The sequence below is a fragment of the Ischnura elegans genome, chromosome 8, assembly GCF_921293095.1.
Source record: "Ischnura elegans chromosome 8, ioIscEleg1.1, whole genome shotgun sequence".
In the NCBI taxonomy this organism is placed as follows: Eukaryota; Metazoa; Arthropoda; class Insecta; order Odonata; family Coenagrionidae; genus Ischnura; species Ischnura elegans.
Window position 1 is genome coordinate 115,625,959 of NC_060253.1, and position 21,975 is coordinate 115,647,933.

A 21,975-nucleotide genomic window follows, 5' to 3' on the forward strand; every position below is an offset into this window, starting at 1 on the left:
TCCCGTGCCTTAAGCACAAGCTATACGGAATAAATGGTTCAAGGCTGCTCCTGACTCTTACCTATCGATGATATTCTGTTTTGAAGATCATTTGAAGGTATTGTAAGATCAAATTGATATTTATATTATAATAATTTACTTAATAGGTACCTCAGTCACATCAGAAAGTGTGTTGAGTCAAAATATAGCATCTTCCGCGTAGACCTACGTAATTTATAAACTGAAAGTAGTTTGGTTAAAGAATTATGGCGCGACTGTTATTTTACACGACCGGGCAAAATGCGTACTTTGCCTATGATATGTGCATATACGATAACAAACAATTTTTGTTAAAGTTAATCTTTATTTGTTGAAATTAGTACATTTATAGGCGATACAGATATAAAGGTACACGGCAGGTCGCGCGGCGTAATTTGTACTCCGCTGGTGACGGGTTCATCTTGCTGATCTAAAAAATTAGCTACAATACCTCGAGCTTTGAAAACTCGCAATATAGGCAGTCAAAGTACATTGTAGGAATACACGAGACCATTATAGCCCAGAATGTACAATGTTGAAATCCTTGGTTTTCAAAGATTGACGTATTTTATACGCCAGCGCCCCCGGTCCAGGGTTATCAACTTTTATTTCATCCTATTTGTTAATTGAAATTATGTTTCGGACTGGTTCTTTTAGCACTGCTACTGAGGTAAACTGGTAGGTACTGAGTACAAGGTGCTGAGGTAGGTACTGAGTAAGTAAACTCCCTTTGGAGTAATGTGAATTACAAGTGTTCGAGATGTATGGCATTTTATATTCGCTTTGTGTTCTTATTAATTATGTCTGTACGCATATTGTTGCTTGCCGCGAGCCTTTAATGGTATGAGCTCTTGCAAGAGTGGTTTTCATTTTTAATGTGGAAGTTGGTCAGTATAAGCAAAGAAAAAAATTAACATTTTAGCGCACACCAACCCTTGTAGTCATCTCTGCGTTTGTAATGACACTGCTAAAATACCTAAACGCCATTATGATGATAAAAAAATTGTCTCATGTCAATGATTGCTGCAATTATAATTAATGATTAACTTGATGCCGTATGATCACAATGAAGACAACAAAAAATAATGTCACCACGTAGTCTTGAACCCTGGTACTTAGAGTAGGAAACTTTCCTTGAAATTATACACGCTACCACTACCCCAATCGTCCCATTAGGTAGTAGATGATATTTTGGATTTATATATATGACTTGTGAAAAGTAACGCATGAAAATTAATTAATTACAGCCTAACTAAGGCCCTAATTGAAAAAGATGGAGCAAGGTACGTGGTCTCCCCTTGTTAGCCTTAACGTCTCGCATTTCTATGGAGCTGTAACGTTTTCTTTAATTTCCACTTCTCTTACTTAACAAATGATTTTTATAACACTTTATAAAGAAACTTTACAATTTAAAACTCGTGAGCATAAACAACATCAACAAGCCGCCATGACTACTATAATCTCATTTGTACTACCCATACTGCCACTCACTGAACCGCTGCCATGGACTGCACCAGTGGGGATCTTGAGTTCTGCCGTATCCCTTTTCCTCCGGTCTCTTTCTCTCTCGTAGGCGCCTGCTTTTGGTCTGCATCCTCTTCTTCTCTCTGCCGATCCTGAATTCTTCCGTATTTCTTCCTCCGGTCTCTCAATACACCAGTACTTTAATTTATCTCCCAATCTTTTACAACACGTCTATCTCTTCCTTCTCTCCATACACGACTGCCCTTTTTCTTTTGTGTCCCTCACTACCATTATTGCCTCCCGTTATTGCTTCCTCACTACTATTGTTAATTTTAATTCATTTAAATAAACAACATGGCAGCTTGTTTACAGAGCGTTGAACCTGTCCTCCTTTTTCAAAAATTCAGTGACCATAAATACATCAAAGTTTGGTATACCATTTTTAAATCGTTGGAATTTTCCTTCTCCCAACCAAGATTATCTTTTCTTGAACCCATCCTGGACAGCAAACCATTGCAACAACCAGCCAGCACGGAAATAAGGCTAACATCCCATGGTTCTAGTTGCGAAGGGTGAACGTTCCGGCCGGCGTGAATACATGCACAACGAATAAGTCTTCCAGCAAACGTCTGAAATAGGTTTATTAGTTTGACTCGGTTCTTACAAAAAAAGTTTTGGCATGATAAACGGCATTGTGCCAAAATATACTTAGCGAAAAATAAATACCATCATCTATTTATTAAAGATTCAATGTGCTATTCGTACTACTCTTTCCAAACTTGAAGTTGGCACGTAAATGAATATTAATATATTACGCAATGATGAAGTCATATACTCAAAAGAGAAGCAGCCACATATATATTCTGAAGATATTTTATGACAGCAAAAAACAGATACCCTCAAATTCTGTAATTTTTCAATGCAATAATAGTGGTAGAACTAAACGGCGTAGAAGCTGCCTTCTGCTACTGCCTTGTAACGTCACGGCCAATATTCAACATGGACACCTGTTTTAGCGGCCTTTGAATTTTTCCATATTTCGGACGGTCATCTCAAATCAAGTATTCACTATTAGGATTTAAACTGTGGTTTTACGACATTATGTTATTCTGCACTCTAATTTAAAAAATGTGTTTGGTGCATTTGAAACGCTAGTGTACTTCCCTATTCAAGTAATAGACTATTTTTGGCCTTCGTGATCCAACTCACAACCAGTCACTGCGCCGGCGAATGCGGTTGTTTTAGGCACAACATGCACATTGCTCTCGTGAATACCTGTACTGGAAATGGTCTTTGATGGATAAGAATTTTTACATCTGACTGAAATCCATAATAGCAGTGTAAATGCCGAGTGAAGAGCAAACATTTTTTTAGTGAGGTGGCGTTTTCCTTCAGAATTTTGAAAGAGATATGGGTAGAATCAACAATATGACCTATGTGTCTTGATAAAGTACTACTATTCCTGTTATTATCTAAAATATTGTTTGAAACCTTTAATGAATATCTTAATTACTCGCCAAAATCCTGCGTTTCCTGGGACATAGGCAACCTAGCAAAAAAATAGAGCATTGATCGTTTTTCCGCATTCATTTTATAATCGTATCGTTATTAGGAAAGAAAAATTTTCCCCCAGTGGAGTTCCAAAAAAGGAGGGTAATCTTAGAATCGTGTTCGTCTTAGATTCTTGCTAATGCGGTGTATGAAATTTCAGCAGTTGGTTTCAAGATGGCGTCTAGTGGAACGTACGCAAATGTACTCGGCACCGGTAAAATATTGGTTAATAGTATAAAATGCGCTATCTGCCACAAAGAAGTCGTAAAGGGCGTTAATTGCAAGTCCTGCAAGTCATCATTCCACAATAATTGTGCCAATGTTCCGAATATTAACGTCTCAAGTTTTGAAAAAACGTGGTCGTGTTTAGCGTGCTCGTTGCACACCGTTCAAGACGAAAATGTCTCCCTTCTACGTAACCTCGCCTCTAAGGAAGCCCGGATCTCGCAACTCCTGCATGATATGAGTGTTCTACGGGAAAAAAACAAAAATTCAGAGATTCAGCTACACATCTTGAATAAGAATCAACATGCGAGCAGGCCCGTCGTCGCAGCCAAAAGTTCTGTGGAGATGAACGACGAATGGATTCAACAGGGCAACTGGCGTGTGAACTCAACGAGGAAAACAGCTCCTTCTCCAACCTTGTTGCCGCTGCGTAACAAATTTGAATTGTTAAATCAACTCCCTGAAAACAGTGATGTGCAACATTGTGAAGACCATCCTGTTCCTGTACCCCCCAAAAACGAAAACAAGTGTCTTCATCGCGTAAAACGGAAGCTGAAATCTATTCTGCTGTATTCTGACAGCTATGGCCGTGGTATTTCGGTTAAAATTGCTGCAACCGAGGTTAGTAAAGTGTACAATACTTGTGGTGTAGTGATGCCGAACGCTGGGATCAACGAGGTCACGAACTCCTGTGAAAAGATCTCACATAACCTCACCAATAATGACCACATAATCATCATGGCCGGCACGAACGATGTGTACCTCAATAAGGGTAAAGATGTTGTTCACACCATGAGTAATCTGATGTCAAAGCTTTCAAATACCAATGTAATAATTGCTAACATTCCTCATCGCCATGACCTTCCTGCTACCTCATGTATCAATGTTGAGACTAAAAAGGTAAATGAGGATCTGCTAAAACTTAGTACCAACTTCGATCATGTAACAATGATTGATACAAATAGCCTTGACCATTCATTCTACACTCGTCATGGTCTTCATTTGAATAGTAAAGGGAAAAATCATCTGTGCTCAGAAATAATTAAGTGTGTTATAAGTGATACAAGCAATGTAACTGCAAGGAATTTTGATTCTTCTACTATTGCAGAGCAAGATTCAAGTGATGTGTCCTTTTGACACAATATATCCCATCATGTACCCTGTACCAGTCTCAAAGTAGCCCATATTAATATTCAATGCTTAAGAAATAAGATTCCTCAACTGGAGATTTCCCTCAGTGGCTAAGAGCCTACCCTCCTGTGCATAGGCGCATCCAGGGGGGGGGGCTCGGGGGCACGTGCCCCCCCCAGACCCTAAAAAATATGCAAGATTTTTAATACGATCCCATTATCATTGCGTTCGTTTTGTATTACGAGGTATCCTTGTGCCCCACCCAGAACAAAATCCTGGATACGGCCTTGTTTGTGCCCCTCCCAGAAAAAAATCCTGGATCCGCCCCTGCTCCTGTGTATAAGTGAACACTGGATGAAATCTGATGAACTCAAATTGGTGTCCATTAGCAATTACAACTTGATGTGCTGTTTTGGTAGGAATACCTATAAAAACGGTGGGGTTGCTATCTTTGCACATAACAGTTTAAAAAGTGATATAAATTCTGTCAATATTATGGATCTAGTTGAAGAGAAACACTTTGAGTTTGCAGTGTGTACAGTTAAAGCTAGGTCGCCTATGCAGCAGGAAACCCAAGATTTTGGCGAGTAATTGTGATTTCCTTTTCAGGATTCAAACAGGAATTTAGCTGATTGATGGCATATTTTAATTTTATGTAAATAATAGGGTAGTTTCCTTCATTAAAGAAAACGAAAGGCATTGATTATGATTTGGTACCCACCATTAGTGTAGTAACAATATACAAATTATTTGGTTTTAGAAATACCGGTTTATACGAATGGCAATGGTCAATTTTATCCTCATTTGAAAAAGGGCCCGATTGGCGCCCATGCGATGCTACTCCACGTGACGTCACAGTGACGTAGTTTGTATATGAGTAGATAGGAGTTTTACACCGTCTGAGATTAGCAATGCATGCATGAGGCACAGATCTCAGGGAAACATGGTCTTAATAATCACCTATTAACACTGCCTAAGGTCGGAAAGTTTCCTTTGTTTGATAGGTATTAATAATCCTTATTTAAGCCAAGCGCTACCAGCTAGCATGGTACTCTGCTACCTGCTAGCATCCTGCGTCGTATCAGCACTCAGAACCTCGCCCCAAGATCACCTCACTCGCGGCAACGGGAAGCAGAACAACGTCACGCAGAGTTTTTCCCGGCATTCATACTTAGCCGTTGTGCTTTCACGCGCTTGAAATTTTTCACTTTTCATTTAATCGCCAAAAATAGATATCGTCTAATAAAAATCTGAAAGCTTTAAATACGAACTCCAGGAGTAATAATCTTTCGATTTAGGCAATAAAAAAATGATGGGAAACCACCCTATTTGAGCATTACGCCAAAGTGCTAAGCCTCCTTCGTATTTCTTTGTCTTTCCGGCATTTATTTTCCTGCGTAAAATGCTTAAATAAACTCAGAAATATGTCGTGTTTGGTATTATTCTCTTTTAAATTACGCGCACATTACTAATATTTCAATCCAATAAAAGTGTAATATCAATTGCCAAAAGTCATTGTTAGACAACTTTTGGGCTAGTAGATGACTCATGCAGCAGTTGACCTCCAGAAATGGGGAACTTCGGAGCAGGCAGGCTTTGTGAACTGCCATGTTAAGAGGAGGTACCTTGCCTCCCCTAACCTCCCCCCGCTTTTTCCTTACTCGACGTAGTACAGTGATTTTCATAGATGGCAGCCCGAAAAAAGTGTACTTGACTGCCGATAGATGGCAGCACTGACAATTAGCGGCAAAACTGGGTATTCAAATATGTAATCCAGTATATACAGTATTATTAATACTCGCATTTCCTGAAAAACAAAACTTTTTGTTTCTTTTAAATAAAAAACAATGGTAATTAAACATTAAGTCATTTTTATTGATAAAAAACAGTAATGCATTTATAAAACAAGGCAACATTAACATTTGAAAAGATCACTGAAAAACAATCACCACTTCAATGCCTTACGTTCGAAACAATTTTATAAAGCATGAAAATATACTAAGGCATTTAAATAACCTCACATTCAGGGATAAGGAAAGAAATATTGCTAACTCGAACACATTGAGCAAAAGACAGTTGTGAATGCAATGCATTAATAGGTGCATGAGCAATGAATAGCAATGTGACAACTTGCTTATCAAATGCATATGAAGCCAATGGCAGTACACCCCAGCATAACCATGCAAGACAATTAAACCAACAGGCAGTTAGAGGCAATCAACACTATCAGCAAAGGACAGTTGTGATCGCAATGCATTAATAGGAACGTGAGCACTGGTTAGTTATCAGATAACTAGCCACAACACTTGCATATGAAGCAAAAGGCAGTACACCCCAGCATAACCATGCAAAACAATTAAACCAACTGACAGTCAGGGGCACCTCAGCACAATCAGCAAAGGACAGTTGTGAACGCAATGCATTAATAGGAACGTGAGCACTGAATACTTATCAGATAACTCGCCGCAACACTTGCATATGAAGCAAAAGGCAGTACACCCCAGCATAACCATGCAAAACAATTAAACCAACTGACAGTCAGGGGCACTTCAGCACAATCAGCAAAGGACAGTTGTGAACGCAACGCATTAATAGGAACGTGAGCACTGAATACTTATCAGATAACTATCTTTCACACTAACATACGAAGTAAAAGGCAGTACACCACAGCATAACCATGCAAGACAATTAAACCAACAGTCGGAGGCACTTCAACACAACACAAACACTTCAGCAAAGGACAGTTGTGAATCCAATGCATTAACAGGCGCGTGAGCACTGAATATAAATCAGAGAAATGGCTTCACCACTGACATACGAAGCAAAAGGCAGTACACCACCTCCCATCCGAAATATGGGCACCACACTCCAAAACACTACGGTAGTACTTCATTTTCACTTTATAAAAATAAAGACTTATCACACGGATCACGAGAGCTCCTAACTTACCAAGAGAACAGATTCAAAACGTGGTCACGTGGTTGTAACGTCGCTGGGACCACGTGGGTTCCACGAAAACCCTCCCCTACTTCCCCCTCCCTCTCTCACCTCCCCTACAACTTCAATACTTCTCTCAGATGGCGTGAGAGTGCAAGTTACCCGGAAGCCCTGTAAGACATCGCACTGGTTGGGAGCAGGTAAGCAAAAACAGGCCAGTGGGTGAGTAGAGGGGGGAGGGCGTGAGCCACGTTTTTATTGTCCACGTGTAATTTGATATTTTTTTCGAAGCTAAGGTCTTCGTAATACGATCTCTGCGCGAGCTGGGACCTTTTGTTTGATTTCGGAGAAGAGGAAATCGTCGGAGGGGGTGGGGCGAACGCTGAATGGAGGGGGATTGCAGATCGTAGGAAATGCGCCAATGTCACTATCCCACGGCCCTGAGTTTCTCCCTATGGTAGTTTCATCTCCTGGGGAAGATTCAAAAGTGCCTGTCGTTATTAGCCACAAAGTGCACATGGTAAACACCTCGTCTCATTATTATCAAAAGATGGATGCGGGAAAATGGTCAGTGGGGGAGAAAGAGTGAAGGGTGAAACGCGATTCTATTATTTTCCGGTAACTTGATATTTTTTCGAAGCCAAGGTCTTCGTAATACGATCCCTGCACGAGCTGGGACCTTTTGTTTGATTTCGGAGAAGAGGAAATCGTCAGATTGGGTGGGATGAATGCTGAATGGAGGGGGATAGCGGATCGTGGGAAATACGTCAATGTTGCTATCCCACGGCATTGAGGTTCTCCTGATGGGGGACACCTGGGATTTTCGGATTTTTTTTTCAACCGATCGATTTCAGTTCCCCACGTCGAACTCTTTTCACTGCTCTAACCGCTCTAACCCTCGAATTTGATGTAGTTCGTCAGCTTGCCTAAAACGGCGCTGCATGCACTAAACGACGAGTGTTCTCTTATTTTTCCGAGTCAACTACCAACGACGTGCGAGCGACAGTGTATGACGCGAAATTCAAAGTATTCGAGGTATTCGAGACGGTATCTTTGGCATAACTATTCGAGATCTCGAATATCGAATACTTTCTAGTTTTCGAGGTATTCGAGTATTCGCGGATACTATTCGCACATCTCTAGTATAAATGTATGTGAATGTCACTTATTGTTATATTGTGTTCAACTGTTTAGTGTTACATCTACTGTTCAGTATGTTACATTTTTATGATTCACTTAACTTCCATGACGTGTCCTATATCTATATTCTGTGGCTCACTGTAATATATGATCTTCTGGACAAATAAAATTATTATTATTATTATTATTATTATTATTGTTTTTCAATTTATTATGTTTTATAAACAATTTTCATAAAATATTTTCCGTTAAATAAGAAATAATCAATTTACAGTGTGTCCTCGTTTAACGTCGTCCCGTTTAACGTTGTTTCACGATAACGTTGTCCAAAAATTGAAACCCTTGATCATTTAACGTCGTTATTGCTTCGCGATAACGTTGTTCAAATTATGCGCGGCGAAAAAAAAATGAATGGCGAATAGGACGCAAGCGCATCTGATGTATAGTAAATATTACTATATTAATGCGATTGGTAATTTTCGCTCGACAGAAAAGGTTGGTGTGGGTAGCGTATGTTAAATATGCGTCTGAGCGAATAATTATCGCCTCATTTACCCATTATCCATTTATTTTTCTGATGCCAACCGAAAAAAATGTCCACGAAGAAGAGTGGCTATCCTGGCGGTTCTTCAGACGTGAAGAAAAAACGGCGATATTAGAACAAAAACTTGGTATTATTAAAAGAATTGAAGAAGGTGCAACTGCTGGAGAGATCGGTCGAGTTTTAGGTTTGCAGGTCGAGTTTTTACAATTAAAATTTCTTCTGTTACTGAAAATATCGATGTTTCGCCATTAAAATACTTTCTTTTTAGTTTTTATATTTCATTTAATAATGCCTTCTTCCCAACCTTTTCGTTATGAAAATTCGTTTCGAATGAATCGTTATCACGCTGAAGTGAATAATCGGTAAAGAATGTTTCTCGCGATTTCCGCCGGGTTTAAGAATTCATATCATCACGAAAATTGACTCGCCCTTCATCCTCGTGCTTCCGAGTGTCAGATTCAGTTTTTTTCGTTTTGGCCTGATTCAGGTGTCTACCGATTGGTCACAAAGTCTGCTTAAAGTTACGGCTCCGATAATTGGCCTCCTTGGATCCTCGCCCGGGAAATTCTGGATTCTTCACGAAGAAATGGATTGTTGGCTAGGAACCAATTTAAATTTTTTACATTGTTTCTTATGGGAAACACTGCATCGTTTAACGTTGTTTCGCTTAACGTCGAGTTTTTCAGGAACGAATCAACAACGTTAAACGAGGACTCACTGTATTTATATTCTATAAATAATTTAAATAAAATACTTTCCGTTAAATAAGAAATATTGGGGTGGGGAAATTCGGTTACTGTGCAGTAATAACTACGTGCGCAAAAAAACTTGTATAGATATTTCTTCCATCGATTCGTCAGTATGTGGGATGTCTAAATTGAATTGAGAATCGTCAGTAGTGTATACATTTTTGAAGTGGGAATTTAAAGAGTTAGCTTTGTCAATATTTTCGGTGACAAGTTTACAAGTTTTGTTTACAAGTGACGTGGGCGTTTCCTTTTCTTACCTGGCAACCTTACACCCAACCCCAAACTGGACCCTTCTGCCTGTCATCGGACAACTCTGGACGGCCGGAGGGCTCTAGGTTTGTTTATCAACTTACGAACAAGGTCAAGGAATGCATCTAGTGCTCATATCGAGGACTTACTGTATTGGAGAAGATATCAACCCTCAGTTGCGTCATGCCGCATTCTTCTGTTGAGAAACTGAAATGAATTTTCTTGTTTTTATATACTTGCGCATAATTTAATTACGTGTATTATACACTATTTTTTTCCGACGATTCCTGAAAGTGAATATGAACTTCGTTATTACGAACCTCTGGTTTTTCGGACCCATGAATTTTGTAATAACGAGAGTCTACAGTAAATTTTGCTTTTATGACTGTTCTGGAAATGGAAGGTTAGAAGTAATCTTTATGCTGCTTGCTGTGTCCCAACTTAATGTTATTGTTTCCAGTATTCCGGCTGATGCTTGCATGCAGTATCATAAACTGCTTTGGGCATCATGTTCCCTTGCAGAAGGGAAAATGCCTACTTTTGTATGCTGTGTGCTATCTGGTGGTGTAGATAGATTTACTAGACCCTGCCCCTGGGAAAAATTTACATTTGCTAAACTGACTGGACACCACTGACCCCAGCTATCCTCCGTGGTACAACCCTTCACCAACGCTCCAGCCCTATAAGCATTTCGTTATTATTTTCAAAGCGCAAAGTGTTCCTGATGATTTCAAAACTCCTTTGAGACATTAGATAGTCAATTATTGGCAATACTTTCATGTCAGGATCAGAGGACCAATGGTCCCTAAAACTTGGAAGCACACGATAAATCATCACTAAATTTATCCCCAAAAACACGCTTATCTCTTTGGCAGTCGTTTGGAAAGATGCTCCCATGTGTTTCATTTTAAGTTCACTTTGTTGAACAATAAGAGTGACCTGTTCATCAAAAGAGCAAGCTTTCCTGAAAAAATGCCTAAATAAATGTTCTGATTTGAGGGGTGGGGTAGAGTGAGACCCTCGAGGTTGTGGCTGTTGTCCCCATCTAGAAGGCAGGGAATGAATGACTTGCTTTTTCTTTGATGTGCTGTGACGTAGTTCGGTAAAGATGTGTATGACCAAACAACGTACGAATAGATTTGGTGTGAGGAGCGAGAAAAAGGGGGACAAGATAGGTACAAAGTAAGAAGGGGCTTGGGGGTTCCTCTGAAGACATATTGCCTTGGCGGCAGCACCAACCACCCCTTCCTTCCGTGTTAAGGACTCTCCTTCCACTTGTGTGGGGCGTTCAGGGTCCTCGGCTCTTACTCATCCCCTTGTTGTGTTTTGATTCACTCCTGTGCAGGCGCATGTCCATGTGACGCCATTGCCTCTGCTGGTTGAGACATTCTCTTCTTTTTACTGTGGTTTGGTACTGAGAGCAGCAAGATGAGTGAATTCCCTTTATTTCATGTGTAGTTCATTCATTTTAGAATGAGTGGTGGTGCTAGCACGCTTCTCAACTGCTTCGTCACAATGGCCAGCCTACTCATAAGAATGCCGATAATAGAACATGTTTTCTGTGCGTATTTTGGGAAGAGTTTTGTGATGAGTTATCAGCTCATTTGGTTTTGGGACTATTGGCATTCTGATCATGACATTCAAGTGCCGTACATTGCCAATATAATTACTGGAAGACATCTTGAAATCATCAGGGTCACTTAGTAATCTGAAAATATTGAAAAATGTTCCCCAGAAGTCGGATCAATTATGAACAAGCTCTCCAAGCTCGGCCTCTGATTTCACAATGGAACAATGTGTCCAGAAGGATTTTTAAAAATGCAGATGATATCCAAATTCTTTGCCTAGAGATAATAATAGTTTATAACAAGTCCAAGGGTAGGGTTGATCTAATGAACCAAAAACAAATCACACATAAAATTGACAGAAGGGAAAAGACTAATTTCTACTTGCAAATATTTTTTGATCTATTGGGTTTTGCTGTAAATAATGCTGTTTATGCACCAAGTTATATGAATGTGTGAATTCTCAGCATAAGGTCACACTTTGCCTCTCCAATACAAGTAAATCTTAGCAAGGCTCCTGATCGGAAACTATTCTAATATGAAGAGAGGAGTTCTAGTGTCTGTAGTATTAGGAACAGCATGATAGCACCATAGCCTGAACAAACGTTACTGAAAATGCCTAGAGGAAAGAGGTGCGCTGAATATGCAAAACATTATATTGAAAACTGAACAACCAATATGTGTGGAATATACCAGATTTATTTGTGTTTCGCAACAGTTGTCATCACCATTCGTAGGACTTCAGTCACTTGAAAAGAATTGCATGTTTTATCTTGCATTTTTCAAAATAGTTGTTAAATATTATTTTTTTATTGATAAAGTATGTTTCTTAATAATAGTAAACATTTAATACAGTAATATTTTATTATGATCGACGTTGTTGGATGCTTCGAAAAAATTGAAAATTTTTCTGTTATACAGTGCAACCTCGATAAAACGAGACCCCACGGTGATCAAATAAATACTCGCTATAGCGAATGGTTGCTTTACCGGAGGTGGAGCTAATAATAGCCAATATACCTATTGCGAACAGTTACACAGAAACAGGAGTGGTGCGGCAACAAAGAAATTTGTATTCGATAAACGTAAGCATAAATCCAGATGTAAGGGATGTTTTTTTGCATCACTAAATTTCCTTACAACAACAGCAACTTACTATTCAAACAGTTTATAAGTGCCGTACTGAATAAAATCATGCAAAGCATTGCTTTGTCAATCATTTGCCAATGCACAACCGACGAAGCCATTTTTCTATGTACTTATTAAGTGCATTTGTGTGCTCATTCTATTATTTTGGTATTTTCCACTGAAAGTTCATAAAATAGCTGATAAAACTGTATTGCAGGTATTTAATGCCTCAAATGCTTCCATTGGTGTATGTTTATTGTTCCTGTACGTTAAGTGGGTAAGTGAAATAATGTATTGCATTTGTTTCTTCAGATGAAAACGGTGGAATGTTGTGTAACGATCCTGCCTCGGAAGACTTTTTCTATCATATTAATAATGTCTTCATTATCCACGGTAAAAAGTGTAAAGCATGCAAAATGATGTTATTAAAATTGCCGTTGTTATAAAAAAAGTTCTTTTTTGAGTGTTATGCTCGCGACGTGTTTGAAATAATACAATAAGTTTACCACGGCACTGCAATAAAAACGACTTGAATTAAAATTGTTAATATTAGAAAAGATGTTACGTGATATTATTTCACGAAAAAATATAGCGCAGATATTATGCTGATGTCACTTAAGTGAAATAAAAGCAAGATGCAAGAAACTGCGATGAATATAACTCACATTGGTAATATTGGCGACAAAGAAAAGGAAAGGCATACGGATCTGATGTACCTTAAGGCCAATAAAACTTATGAGTATGAATTTATTGATTTGACATTCTCAATAATGACTGAGAAACATGAAAAAGTAATGGAGAATTTTTAAATTCAATAAACTAAAACCGCAACATCAGCTCTTCACACTTGCCATCTGTGGCGGCGCGAATAGTTTACCGAATGCATATGACATGGTGCCAAACGAGAGTCAGTTCTGTTCTGTCAGTTCTTCCGGCGGCCACCAGGGGGTGCTCGACCCCCCCCACATACGACTTTGTGATCGTGACTATTACTTGTAACTGAAACAGAGAATAAATACATCCATCCGGACAATTCACGTTGAGTATCATTGTATGTATAGTACATCTTACACCATCGCTAAGGCACACTACCTACCTCAGAAGCATCATTGAAAGAAATACCTCGTACCGCAAGGGGTTAGTCGGGGAGTAGGTTGTGAAAGAGTTCCGTTTTGTCTATGTTATGTCACACGGGGAATACTTCTTAAGACACTTAGGATCAGAGTGTTTTCTTCCACTACTTTGGGTTTACACCACAGGGATCACCAGCAATTATGATGGGATATAGTAACGCTTTAGTGTTTTGAAGTAGTATAACCAACCTTCCGAACTCTTGAAGTCCTCAATTCGCAATCTATCCCTGAAATACTCCGATTAAGGCTTAGGCATAGCCCCTTTCTCAGAAGTTCCCGCAGATTGAAGTGGGCAAAACCACCCGAACAAAGCTCCTTCTAACTCTTCATGGTCTGCATTCCTTGGGCGCTTTTGCTTTTTTTATTGCGAAGAGCAAATAGGAAGATAAATTAAATACGCCACTCTCCTATTACTCTATTATTTTCTTGCTTTGTCGTGTTTGGTGTTTTTTGGCCATGGTGTCTGCCATCAAATGCTTTCTATTCATGCAACTCATGGAGGTGTGGGTATTTTGACGACTGCTTTCTGCCGCCCGAGGAAAAAAGAAGATCAAGCATTCGCGAATATAAATGTCACAATATTTACACCAAAATGAACTACATATATATTTATCAAACGACAGTTTACAACATGAATTTGAGACTGAGCACTCAATGTTAACTTCATTTCTAACAGATCGCCAGAAAATACAAAGATTAGGGACTCTAGGTGAAGGTTTTCCGGCTATGGAAACTCTCGCTATGGCGAGTGCCAACACCAAATTTTTATTAATTTATGGGCATGCTACACATTTCCATATGCATGGAATTTTAAGATTTTAATAAGATAGAAAAAAACCTTCAGACAATATTTTTAGCATATCGAGGTTGATGGTTGGTTATGCTAATTATATAAGCGAATTACACTGTGAATGCAAGTTTATTGGCTTCACTAACGTTACAGCTGCCGAAGCGGAATAGGAAAACAAGTGATTCTGTAATGGCGGATGGGCTCTAGTGTTCGAGGTGTGGTCTCCTCTCCACTCCGGTTTGTAATCGCTATTTCCAAACCTATGGAGAATGAATCACTAAGACCAAATAATAGCCTGTTTTGGCTGTAAACAGAGATAAATATAGCATTAAAGGTTATATTGACGAATATTAGTTTATTTAAAGAATTTCATGGTTTTACGATGAGTGAGAATGATCAACAAATGTTGAGCGTATGCACCTGCATGCCACTAAAAATGTCTGCCTGTGGTGGGGTGTGCTCAGTCTTAGGGCTGTATCACGGAAATCACTCGTCACAATTGGAAAATATTTTATGACCAGCATGCCAAATGTCCATTGTATCGTTAGTTACCATAGAAAATCAGTTGAAAAATACCAGTGCCTTCTTATCGCCTTTCATTTCCAAAAAACTGCCGAAAATACCAAAATTTCTCAACTTGCAATGCGGCACATTTTCCCGTGATCCAATTGCAATAATATTTTACATGATATGTTTTTACACCAATAGGCATAAAATGAGGGGGCGTCACTATAGAAATTCGAAAAATCGAAAAATAAGCACCGTCCTAATGTGCCTGTATTATAAAAAAAAAGTAAAAAGTTCCGATGGATACAACGGGATTTAATAAGTTTTGAAAAAATGAAATTATGTATGTTGCCCCACCCTGTAGAAGCCAAAATTGAACTAGCAAAATACCTCACTATCATGATAGTGCATAAGAATAATTCACAAGGTTCATATCAACTTCTCATCTTCAATTTCTCCAACTTTACATCAACAGAAAAACATGTGTCCTTGCAAATAGAAGGACTGATCATAGCAGAACCATCATTGGCTGAGAGGTGATCGGTAGTAATAAGCCAACTGAATTACAGTAGAACTACTTTAGTACGCTTTTGAAGGGACCACAAAAAATGAACTTGCTATCCAGGAAAAAGTGCTAACCAGGGACGTAAGTAATACTAGCTGTTGGGGTCATTGCAATCCGTGGAAAAGTCGTCATAACTACAATTACTGTCTGAAGTCTTGTAGGATCGCCTTCCTGAACTCTTTTCACATTTAAAATCAAGAAAATTAGTGCTAAACTGCCAAAAAAACCATGTGAACGAAAATCACAATGTTTTCATTGAATTCCCAGAGGCAATTACATAAAAACGTCATCATTCTCCCGTGATTGGTCATGTATATTTTAATAGGACAAGTTTAGCTGGGTCATTTCTTATTTCTCAGAGATTACTCATAGAAAATGAAGATAACCCTGAGTACATATATCAATTGGTTGTTTTAAAAAATCATAAAAATTTTGCTACATTTTCTTTACCTTTAATCCCGGCAACAGCCGTATCCATTCGTGCTCGGAATGAATTCGTGCATCGATGAATATATATCGATTTACATATTGATATTGATATGAAGATTAATAAGACATTTAAAGATTATGTATTATAAGCAAATTTTTATATTCTACAGATGAAATTCTCTAAGAAAAATTGTTAAATGTAGTCTGCTTTCTATTTCTTGTGCCATGATCGAGTATTTTTGCGTTAAGTTCCGCATGGTGATCCAAAGCATGGTCTGCTCCCGCAATACAATTTTCAAGTAATGACGTGGGTACTCTTCCCGTTGAGAAATGCATTTGGATGCATCAAAATTGACCACCCTAAGACACACAACTAAAGTTTTATTTTACGCAATTTTGAAGACCAGGTAGGTGACGTCCTCCATTCTATAGACAATGAGTAAACCATTTTCTGGCATTTGTCATGGTTGTTACCAGATTATCAGGAGGTATGCTGACAAATTCATTCCGAATGTTGGTATTCGAAGCTTGCCTTCAGGGTCCTAGGAGTGTGCACATGAGCGTGAGATGACAAATAATTCCATTGAAAAAATCGCAAGAGGTCAGTCAAATGGGGAGAGAGGTAGTCGACCTCTCCAAATGGCCCCTAGTTGGAATGGAGCACTCGGGGGAAAAACATCCACCTATGGTCTTGAAGTGTGAGCCGACTGGACGACGCATGATGGCGATTGAATTTTGCAGAAACAAAACGTCTATAGTCACGCCTCTTGAACGAGACCACTGGCACTGTGCTATGGCATTAACCGACTGAATGGAAGCGCCCATTTTAAGAAAGGAAGTTATGTTGCCACACCCTGCATTTATGTATGCATTTCATGAGAATGAAGCATGTACATATTTTTGTCTGATTGTTTTGTAGATCTTCAAGCTGGAGCACCAGCAACAACAGCAGCAGCAGTATGTGACGCTCGAGGGCATTGAGAATGGGAATGCAAGGGCACTGGTCGTAAAGCTCATCAATGTGGTTCTCACTGTTCTGCAAGTGGTGCTGTTGGTGGTGGCCACTGCGGCTGGAATTATGACCCCTTTCCTGAAAACAAGGTGAATAGCATGATTATTTATTTGAATTGATGGATTTGTGTTATTGTGTGTTGTTTGGCTTATCAGATGGAGTATGATTGTGGTAATACTTCTTTTATTCACCATTGAATTGATGGATTTGTGTTATTGTGTGTTGGTTGGCTTATCAGATGGAGTATGATTGTGGTAATACTTCTTTTATTCACCATTGAATGAATACAAGACAGTGTTATAGTCTTCGTCATAACGAAAACCAAATCCAAAAGCCTCAATTCACTGTGGTGTTGTTATCCAAACATTCACCCATTGAGTGGGTATTTAAAAGCCAAGAATGAAACGCATGTTTAAACTTAGGAAATGCTCTGATTTATCTATCTGGCCCAAGGCTTAGGAGGACTCGGCTAAGGCCAGAGGTCTCCTGTGATTAATGAGCCTTAGGCCAAACTCCAATCCTAGTTCACCATCTTAGTGTATACAGTGCACAAACTCCTTCCCAAATTTCCACTTTTTATCCTCTTTCCTCTATCCTCTGGGAAAGCCTTATATAGGTATCATTGCCTCCCAAAATGCATCACCCACACTGTCATCTGCATTTTCAACATTCACTTTTTTTTAACGGTTATTTCAAACGCAGACAACTAACTTCACTGCACTGGTTGTACACTTTACGACACTAAATAAAAATGCATCAAGTGACTTTTACATGTAAACAGACTCAGAATTTTTAACAAAGAACATAAAAAAAATAATCCCTTCTTGCCAAAATCACGAAAACCTCCAACAATCGACTCTCTAGAGTACGAATCAAAATAAAAAAAAAATGTGATGGCGTCGGACCATCACACTACGGAGAGATAGTGCTTGCCTTTTATTTATTTATTTAAGTCACATTTAAATTTACACCTATTTACCTTGTGTGCCTAGACTGTTACTTCGTAGTGACCTTTATAGAAGAAAGGCGTCCAACAACTGCACGTGAGTAAACTCTCTATTGCCTCAGTGTATTCCCTTTGAATTTCTGCCATAATGTGACTAGCTCCTCCGCAGACCCTAGTTTTCACGGGAGCGCCTGGAGCGAGGCGGGAAACGGGTGTGTGACGTTTTCCTTGACGTCACACCGTAACCTGTAGCGCTCCGTAGCGAATAACGGACCGCTTGGGAGCTCGTCGGTGGCGATCTGAAGCATTGGTAGCGTTCAACGGACTGCACCCGATATGGTGCCAAACGAGAGTCAGTTGTTCTGTGAGTTCTTCCAGCAGCCACCGGGGAATGCTCGGCCGCCCGGGTGACGGAAGAGAGTGCCAGTACGACTCCGACCACTGATGCGAATAGTTCACCCTTTTGAATAGTACATTGTGATCATGACTATTACTTGTAACCACAACAGAGAATAAATACATCCATCCGGACAATTCACGTTGAGTATCATTGTATGTATAGTACATCTTACACCATCGCTAAGGCACACTACCTACCTCAGAAGCATCATTGAAAGAAATACCTCGTACCGCAAGGGGTTAGTCGGGGAGTAGGTTGTGAAAGAGTTCCGTTTTGTCTATGTTATGTCACACGGGGAATACTTCTTAAGACACTTAGGATCAGAGTGTTTTCTTCCACTACTTTGGGTTTACACCACAGGGATCACCAGCAATTATGATGGGATATAGTAACGCTTTAGTGTTTTGAAGTAGTATAACCAACCTTCCGAACTCTTGAAGTCCTCAATTCGCAATCTATCCCTGAAATACTCCGATTAAGGCTTAGGCATAGCCCCTTTCTCAGAAGTTCCCGCAGATTGAAGTGGGCAAAACCACCCGAACAAAGCTCCTTCTAACTCTTCATGGTCTGCATTCCTTGGGCGCTTTTGCTTTTTTTATTGCGAAGAGCAAATAGGAAGATAAATTAAATACGCCACTCTCCTATTACTCTATTATTTTCTTGCTTTGTCGTGTTTGGTGTTTTTTGGCCATGGTGTCTGCCATCAAATGCTTTCTATTCATGCAACTCATGGAGGTGTGGGTATTTTGACGACTGCTTTCTGCCGCCCGAGGAAAAAAGAAGATCAAGCACCCTATTTTGAGGATCGAAGCTGTAAAGAAAAAATTTTGCGGCATTTTTTTAAATCCTATCATGCGGTGTTGCAGATGTATGCCTGGAATTTCGACAGTAATCGAAATTTCCTCTTTCAGTACTATTTGAAAGAGGAAATTTTGATAACTGCGGCGGTGATAGCGGCATAAGAGGGAGTAGAAAGAGTTCCGATCCTCTCTTCGCATACGCCATCGCTCTACGTTGCTTGTCCTACTCACGAACAATTTTGTTTAAAAGCTCTCGCAGAAGTATTGCAATAGAATTGCAGCCGTAGAAAATTTTAAGGCAAAACACGACAGGCACATAGCATGAACCTTCCCAAGAGATTGGACAACAATCGGGGAAATCTCAGCGCCGTAGGATAATAACCACGTCGTAGATTTAAGGCCCCTTGCACACACACCGATTTTGGACGGCGGGTAAAATATCGGCCGTCCACATTCCAATAGTGAACAATGGGAGAGCATTGGAGCTTGCACACGTACCGACCACGTGCCGGCACCGGCAAAATGCCGGTTAGCTGCCGGCCATTGTCACTGTGGATCACCGGCGCCGGCTCAAAAACATAGCAACTTATCGTTTGACCGGTAAAAATCTGGCGAGTGTGCAAGCATCGCTTCGCCGGTAAAATATCGGCCGATATTTTACCGGCTTTCCAAAATCGGTGTGCGTGCAAGAGGCCTAACGGAACTACACTCGGCCCTCCATCAGCCAATGCCTCTGCCGTTTTTTTCCTTTCCGAGACTCCACAGGAAAATAGGAAAATTTCAAGTTACAGGGGAACAATTGAAACGTGTTTCATCCCTACCCCATCTCACCAACTGACCTTTTTCGGTCTACCAGGTTCAATTTTCCGAGTTTCTGGAGGTCAAATGCTAGGTGAGTCACCTTCTGAGCTCTGAGATATCTCAATATCTTTCAGCAATCGTAAGACACGCACGAGATTCTAAAAAGAATTTGACCGAACGCGATGTATATCTGACAGCATTTAAGTTTTTTGAGCTCTTATTGATTGACACAAAGATTTATTGCTAAAACAAGGCTACTAAAATTCAACATAGTCCAAACAGCACAATTTCGGAAGAAACAAGCGTAGCATAAGCGCATTCAAACAAGACGAGACGGACTGGAAACTTCAGGCAACGCAAACTGCGTATATCACATTGCTGTGCCTTCGCCCCTTCGCATTAAAGGCAACGACGTCACATGCAAGATCGGACGTGTTCTTCCCTTGCTCCTTCGCTCATAGCCTCGTAGCTTGAAATACAGAGGGGAGGGAGCGCGCTCCTTCCCCTCGACCTCGCCTTCAGCGCTCTTCACTTATAAGCATTTCCGATTTCTTCTATCCACCATTTAGTCCAACAATGAACACACTCGTTCGAATTTTTTAAACCGCAGGTTTAGACACCAATATAATTTTTAGTTGCAAAAATCCTCATATTAGCGTCTGAAGATGATTTTTGAAAAATCAGGTGCTCAACGTAATGGAAATTGCTCGGCAAGACAGATGTTGACTATTTACCAGGTATGTCCTTGAAAACGACGCGTTTCTATACGTTTGATAAGCGATTACACTATGCAGTATAAATGCCGCGGGATGCCCACTCGTGGCAGTAAATTTAGCTCGCGCTCCGGAGCGAATCACCCCGCGTGATCTTTTCAATGTTCACCTCTGGGGTACCGACGTGACGGCGCGATGCTTGCAAGAAATTCAAACAGGAGCATTTTAAAAATACGTCACTAAGGGATAAACTCCCCTGCCTGCCGTTTGATTTTGACCCAGGGTTTCAGATGACTGATTCACGCTGAAAACCAAGGCCACTCAGTTCCCCATGGACTTGCGACCGGTGAAGGGGAGGGGAGGAGATAAGAAGTTTGTGTAAGAGGCGCACCCCCATTTTCGGGTGCAATGTCTGGGAAAAAAGGTGCGCCTCTTACACAAGCTTATACGGTATTTTCGGGGTATTTTATGGCACGCGTCACACCTTTGCTTTTGCCTACCTTGGACCACTGCTATTCTAGCTAAAGCTTCTGCCCTAACTTGTTCTACGGATCCCTTTTCCTCCTTACTGTCACTATCCTGCAACGACAATACTAACCGATTACCTAAAGCATTTCGCGGACTGTACGCAAACAAGAGTTCGTGGGCGCTCTTCCCCGTCGTCTTGTTCACCATTGAGTTCATCGCAAACTGAATCTCACGCAATCCAACGTCCCAGTCACTTCCATCCTCTGATGTGTATTTCGTGGAAATAGCCCTAGTAATTACACTGTTTGACCTTTCAACCTACCCGTTTGCTCTTGGGGTGGCTGTCGCGTTCTTTATGTGTTTGATCTGATTCTTGCCACAAAACTCTTCGAACTCCTTTGCAGTGAAGGCGGTTCCTCTGTCTGATATCAGACGCTCGGGGCACTTAAATAGGCTAACGATATCCTTCAGCGCTTCACAAACTGGCTTCGTTTTTGTGTTCCTTACTGCTCTCAGCACTATGAACTTGGTGAAGTTATCCTGATAAGCTAGTGCGTACTCATGGCCTCTCTTACTTCGTGGAAATGGTCCCAGATGGTCCACATGAACTGTATGAAATGGGGTGGCTACCCTCTCAATTGTGTGTAATGTCCCCTCCTTCATTCCTCCAGTTCTCTTGTGGTAGGCACACTCAATGCAGGCCGCGATGT

The 21,975-nt window shown here is 40.2% G+C and overlaps 1 protein-coding gene across 6 annotated transcripts in view; it reads left to right on the top strand.

The window, feature by feature from the left end:
• Window positions 1–21,975, top strand: part of LOC124163549 (transmembrane and coiled-coil domains protein 2) — a 410,710-nt gene that overhangs the window by 371,989 nt on the left and 16,746 nt on the right. For all 6 annotated transcript variants that reach the window (XM_046540530.1, XM_046540532.1, XM_046540528.1 and 3 more), the window contains one exon: window positions 17,045–17,226. In XM_046540530.1, the coding sequence (XP_046396486.1) occupies window positions 17,045–17,226 (182 nt within the window). The remainder of the gene's footprint in view (window positions 1–17,044; window positions 17,227–21,975) is intronic.